We start from the raw sequence: 6,434 nt of genomic DNA, 5'->3' as shown, positions 1-6,434 counted from the left end.
GATCACTTTCTTCTTCAGATCAACCTGTATTTTGCAGAATTGATAGATTTAGTAGTTTCGCCAAAAATCATTCCATATATTACTATCGGCTACCCCATTGCACCTCATTTGGTGCAAGTGCTGGTTTATTATTGGTGTGTAAACGTCTATAATTCTCCAAATTTTTAACTGCTATTCCAAGTAGCATATGACTTACTTGCCAGGCAACAGTTCAGAGCTCATAATCACCAGAAATACTCAAAGTCCTTCAGTTTTTCCTTTAAGTGTATTTGTAGTGTTGTGTTTAGGACTTTCTCATTTGTTAAGAAATGGAATTCTTAAATTTTTGTTCCATTCATTTTTTAATTTTTTTGCCAGAATTGTAAACCATTAGAGTATCTCTTACTTGTATATATTGTTTTATCTTAACTATAGGTTGCACAAATAGGAAAGACAATGAGGTTCTGATTTCAGGAGCTGCTCCAACTGGGAACATGGCGGTAGACCCACTGGCACAAGTTAAGGCAGATGGTATTTAAATCTTTCAGCTTTTTCAAAGTTTGTTTCCATAGTTACAACTTGTTCATGCATAAAGTTTGAACATTATTTCATCTGTATCATATTTGGAACATATGACTGACCAGCTTGTATTAACCTGTTATTTTGGCCAGAATAATTGATGCAAGTTTCCCAAATACAGGCATGATAGATAGTTTAAAAATCAAGTCTGATTCAAAACAATTATTAATTAGTGCAAACTTCAAAGCTTTCCCATTAGAAATGATTTTCAAAAGCGAGGAGTCTATTCTTAACTTATTAGAATCAGAATGTTGGATGAGCTTTCTCTTCATAATTGGAAAAAGGAAATATTATAGATTTGTTATGAAATAGCATCAGTCAGATTATATCTGATTTGAATGGATACATGTTGATATCCTCAAATATGTCATTCCAAGAATCCAAGAATATCATATTGAGATGATATCTCTCTATATGCTTGAGAGCATAATGTGTTCCATAACAATCCTCCCTAGCTAAGAGAGAGCGTTAATGTTGTAGCTTCAGTCGGATTGAATTGATCTAATTGATAATTAATCGAATGCCATAATGTTTAACCAATAACCATTGGGGATTAACTCTAGAACAGTTCAATCCAACTGAAGCTACAACATTAACAATATCGAGGTTCACAAAAAGCCAAAATGAAAAATAAATACTGCATCATTGCACATGATCAATGAACTGTTACTTTTTGTCTTTTAATTAAATAGCTGTGCTACCATGGATAATTATAAATAAATGACTGGGAGTTGCTAATTCTTAGAATGTTAAGAAAAGCATCTACTTTTTGGCCATTTTCATCTTTACCTATTCCCTAAAAATATAATAAGATGGTTCACAGCTGGAATGATCTTTGTATTTGGTATTTTCTGTTATCTTAGTGTTTTGGGTCTTTTTGCTTGAAACTATATGCATCTTGTATAATTGTTACTCATGGATATGAGCTATTATACCTTGAAAGCAGCTTTTGATTTGGATTAATTGCTACAAAGTCACAGATAGATATTGACTTAAGGGTTCCAGTTATATCTATGGACTTTATTTCCAAGTCTGAAACTATGGAAGTGTTCTTGCCTGATTGCTATATTTCTCCTTAGCAATCAGCATTGTTTTCCTTATAAAGTGGCCAGCAAGTTGAAAGCCTTTTATGTGCCTTATTGTCTAGAAATAGAAAATATGTTTAGTTGAATGGATCATGCTTATCATCAAATTAAGCAAAAAATTGTGATTTATCAGCACTCAACCTCTGCTAATTCTCTGCTTTTTACATCAACTCTGATCCTAACCTCATTTGTCTTTATTACTTTACATAACCTTTATCTTTTGGTTTGCCAATTTATTCTTGAGGAAAGCTTTAGTACTATGGAAGTTATCATGACCACTTTTAATTCATCTAATTGTAGAGACTTTGTTACCTTTTTGCTCTTATGCAGCCTTGGATTTGGGTATGATTCATTTCCAGTATGGGTTTGGTTCATTGTATATTGGACATGTTTAGGATGGATTTGTTTGCGAATGTCAGTAAGTGTACCCAACCAAATCCAGGTTGCCAATGCATGACCCAGAATGTACCCACAGAGAATCCAAGGTTCTTCCATAGTAAAGATAACAACTACATTTTCCATTTTTGTTGTTTTATTATTCCTACATTCCTGATAATAAACATGTCAGCTGCTATTCATAGTGATAACTTAAAATGGGCACCTGACCCTGTTTTTTGCGCATCTTGTAAGAGCCCTCCTTGTTCTCTATCTGAGCAAGCTGCAGCCTAGGTAACTGCATCTAATTTTCTTGGGTGTATAAATCACATGGCATATTTGGCAGCCTTTTGATTTTGAGATCTTCAAGCTTTTCAAATTCTGGAACTCATTGAGATTCATTCCAAGTCCTATGTATCATGAACTTCGCAACAATCTTCAAATCCTGCAGGTCCTTTGTTTCTTATTAAATATTAGATCTACGTCCAAATACTTCCCAGGTCTCTGGTTCTTCGTCTTTAATGTTTAAAGTATATGAACTTTTGCATTTAAGATTCTGAGCTCTCTCTGGCCCTGCTGACAGTTGACGACCTTGTATTCTGACATTGATTACCCTAATCCATCTCGCAAGAGTGTGCCTTTCCTCCAATTACAGGTCTGGCAAAAAAGTTAGGCAGCACTAAAAAATACTTGTACACTCTATTTCTTTGGCAAGAAGGTAAACTCAATCCCTACAAGTGGCTACTATTTATAAGACTTACATTCCCATTGCTTCTTATGGTTAACAACTGGGATTGCTGGTAAGATTTAAATTAGTCATTTGTTCTAAAAACAGGCTTCGATAGCAGGCAAAACATTTTGAAGAAGCTCATTCTGAAACTTAAAAAACATTCTGTAATGCTACAAAACTAAATATTATATCCCTCTCTCCTTGCTTGGGTTAAATTTAAATAGATTAATAAGGATAGATAGGAAAGTCAATAGAGAAGCTGACAAGAACACAGATTGACAGATAGACAGCCAAACAGATATGCAAACTGGGGCTAATTAAAGGCATCTTTACAAGGGAATTCACATTATTTATTTCAGCAAGCTTTGCAATGCTTAGTTTTGATCCTTTGCACAAAACAAATAAAAAGAATTTAATCTTCGCTTGACATTGATGATTCATTAACTATGACCGTTGAAAAAAAAGTCAAGTTAGAGATTGTATCAAATAACGAACACAGTTTAACTATGCCAAAACTTCGTAGGAGGCAGCAGCAAAAAAAATTACATGTGAGATTGATACAACAGTCTTGACTAGGCGGTAAAGAAAATCGAAGCAAATTCAATAAAAAAAATGTGCCTTGACCCTCATCTTAACGCTACACAATCATTATTGGGGTTTCATTGCAGGGAAAAGAATAACCTCCTTGATATTCTGGGAGTCTGTCAAAATCATTGCAAGACGATCCATACCCATTCCCCAACCAGCAGTTGGTGGCAAACCATACTCTAATGCAGCACAAAATGCCTCATCAAAAGCCATTGCTTCATCATCACCCGATTGCCTGTCCTTGAGCTGATCTGCAAAGCATTGTCGCTGGACAACTGGATCATTAAGCTCAGTATATGCATTGCACAACTCATGCTTATTAACAAATAGTTCAAACCGCTCAGCTAATCCTGGTCTTGTTCTGTGCCACTTTGCCAAAGGACTCATGATTTGTGGATGGTTTATAATGAAGGTTGGGTTCACGCATGTTTCCTCCAAGAAATGCTCCACAAGCTTGTCCAGCAAACGAGCTGTTGTTTTTGGGGAAGAGCATTTCACATCAAATTTGTTACAAGCATCTATAAGATACTTGTTTGCCTCATCAGATGACAGATCTTTGGGAATGTCAAGACCTGCCGCTTCTTCTAACCCCTGAATTACATCTATCCTTCTAAAAGGAGGAGCAAAATCAATTTCTATGGGATCCCTGTCTGTTCCATCAGCATGGTATTTAATTTTATAGCCACCAGTTAACTTCTTAACAATTCCTGGCAACATTTGCTCGGTGAGTTCCATCAAATCGTTGTAATCTACATAAGCCATATAGAATTCACAAGTAGTAAACTCTGGGTTATGAGTCAAATCTATGCCCTCATTTCGAAATTGTGTTCCAATTTCATATACTCGATCAAATCCCCCCACAATAAGTTCTTTCAGACGAAGCTCTGGCGCAATGCGCATGTATAGCCTCATATCTAGATCGTTGTGATGAGTCACAAATGGCCTGGCAGCCGCTCCTCCAGGTATCATATTCATCATCGGTGTCCCAACCTCCACAAAATCAAGGTCTTCCAGAAACTGCCGCACATATGATTTTATCTTTGATGTTGTTATGAAGATATTTCTAACTTCTGAATTAACCATTAAATCTAAATAGCGTTGCCGATATCTTGTTTCTTGGTCTTTCAGAGCATACCTTTCAGGGTGTCTAGGACGGCCAGGAGCCCAAACACCTAACATGCTATCTCCCCCACTTTCCTTTGTCCGAATATGATCATCCTTTACTGGAAGCATACGCAAACAAGGTGAAAGGACCATTATGGATGTTGGAAATATACTAAGTTCTCCTCTTTTACTCTTACCCGGATGACCACGAATTCCAACAATATCGCCACGTTTTATACCAGCATGATGCTTAACAAACTCATCTACCTCCATTCCCGAGCTGCTTGCATCCGCCATAACCTGTACTTTTGCCCCGTCGGCATGTAAATCATAGAAGTTCAGCTTTGCTCCTGAGCTTCTCTTACTCATTATCCTCCCAGCTAAAGAAACTTCTACATCATAAAGATGTTCTCCACTGCTTAAACCCCCGTACTTATCAATGAAAGCAGGAATGGATAGAGATACATGAAACTTATGAGGATAAGGGTTTACTCCAGAAACCTTCAATGCTGCCAAAACCTGCAACCTGTTTTCCCGGAATTGCCTAGGATCAATGTCTTCCTCTTCCTCGCCCTTGTTTACACGCTTTCTGGTTGAAACTTTCTTCTTCTTCTCCTTTTCTTTCTCACTCATTCCTTCTTACCACGCAAAATTAACAGATACACGCCACAGAAAATGATGTATAATCATAAGTTACTTATAAGAAATAATTTTCTTTGCAAAAGGAATAATTGATAACAATGCATTTACTACAAGCTAGAAATGTATTGCGTAGAACAAAAACAGTGTGTGACAACTAAAACATAGCCCTAAATTTGTAAGCAAGACTATCTACTGAGCCTGAAATTTTCTTTAACTAAGTAAAATTTCCATGTTTACAATTTGGGCATTAGAGAACAATCTTACTAGAGTCAGTGGCGGACTGATCAGAGGTGGAAATCGCCTGCGTTGAAGATTGTCGAGAGCTGCAGCGCAGGCGTTTTGCTTTTCCATTGCTGTTGTTGGTCGGCTGGTGCAACGTTCGAATGCCAGCAGATGCAAATTTTTGTCCAACTCGAGTTGAATAGGTATGTGGTGGTGCAGAAAAAATTACAGATAAGGCTCGAGTCATTCTGATCATTTTTAAAAAGTAGGCTTTTCCTGTGGACTTACAAGTCCAAAAACTTCCGGCATACGTGTCTCGCGCATATCAGGATTAAATAGATTCTGAAAATTGTGCGTCTTGGATCCTAAAACAATGGGAGAACAGAACTCCAAATGTGCTGCCCATGTCTGTATTTTCTAAGCACCCAGTTACTGAGAAACTGTGGGGTAAAAAGGGGTGCAATTTTTTCCTGTTTTTCTCTAAATTTAAGATCATAGTATGTCTATTATGTTTAATATTATATTTGTTTGGACATTCATTTTTATTATTTTTATCTTATTTTAATCGTTCCATATATTTCACTCATTGATCTTTTACTATTTATCTTCTAAAAGTTATTAAATCATTTAGTATGTCTGCTATTTTATCATGTTTGGATATTCATTTTAAATTTTTGATTGAGCTGTCTTATATTTTTGCTAATAGATTATTAGTTTAAACTTTTCATTCCAAAAAATTGTCCCATGTGATTGAGAAGTTGCCTAATGCCAATGGACAAAATGTGGGTAGTCGTTGGAGCATGGAGATTGGGATGATTTTTATGTACATGGAATGTTACATGTCACCTAAATGTTGTCTCACATCGTCAGAAACTTATGGAATTCTAGTTTGTTTATGTTGTTGGCACTATTGGGTGGTAAGATTCTTAGCAATTGAAGGGGGGGTCGAGGGGGTGTGAATCAGTATAAACAAGTAATTTGAAACTTCAACTACCGATATATTGAACTTAAATACAACTTCCAAATCATTATGCATATAACCGATGCAAGTAAATAAAAGATAACAATATCAAGCAAGCACAAAACCATCACATATAACATAGTTATTTTGGTATTGTGGAAACCCTTGT

The 6,434-nt window shown here is 36.2% G+C and overlaps 1 protein-coding gene across 2 annotated transcripts; it reads right to left on the bottom strand.

Moving 5' to 3' along the window:
* Positions 1–3,150: 3,150 nt before the first annotated feature.
* On the bottom strand, positions 3,151–5,821 carry LOC149561640 (lysine--tRNA ligase-like). Of its 2 annotated transcripts, none has more exons than XM_089825220.1 (2): positions 5,347–5,821; positions 3,151–5,078 (listed from the first exon to the last, which is right to left on the bottom strand). In XM_089825220.1, exons 1-2 carry the CDS (start codon positions 5,558–5,560, stop codon positions 3,397–3,399), a joined length of 1,896 nt encoding a protein of 631 aa, XP_089681346.1. In that variant the 5' UTR covers positions 5,561–5,821; the 3' UTR covers positions 3,151–3,396. The 2 variants fall into 2 exon arrangements, with proteins under 2 accessions (XP_089681346.1, XP_089681347.1); XM_089825221.1 differs by having other exon boundaries at positions 3,151–5,075; positions 5,347–5,800.
* Positions 5,822–6,434: the final 613 nt, after the last annotated feature.

This window comes from Cupressus sempervirens, chromosome 4 (assembly GCF_028749045.1).
Source record: "Cupressus sempervirens isolate cs-2001-9-10 chromosome 4, ASM2874904v1, whole genome shotgun sequence".
Taxonomy (NCBI): Eukaryota; Viridiplantae; Streptophyta; class Pinopsida; order Cupressales; family Cupressaceae; genus Cupressus; species Cupressus sempervirens.
This window is presented reverse-complemented; position numbering and strand designations above follow the sequence as displayed.

What these genes read in the sequence shown, in the direction of transcription:
- LOC149561640 (XM_089825220.1), bottom strand. Translation starts at nt 5,560, where the DNA reads ATGATCAGAATGACTCGAGCCTTATCTGTAATTTTTTCTGCACCACCA. An exon ending in TCAGTCCGCCACTGACTCTA is followed by an intron (nt 5,079 to 5,346) that starts GTAAGATTGTTC and finishes TTGCGTGGTAAG; the next exon opens with AAGGAATGAGTGAGAAAGAA.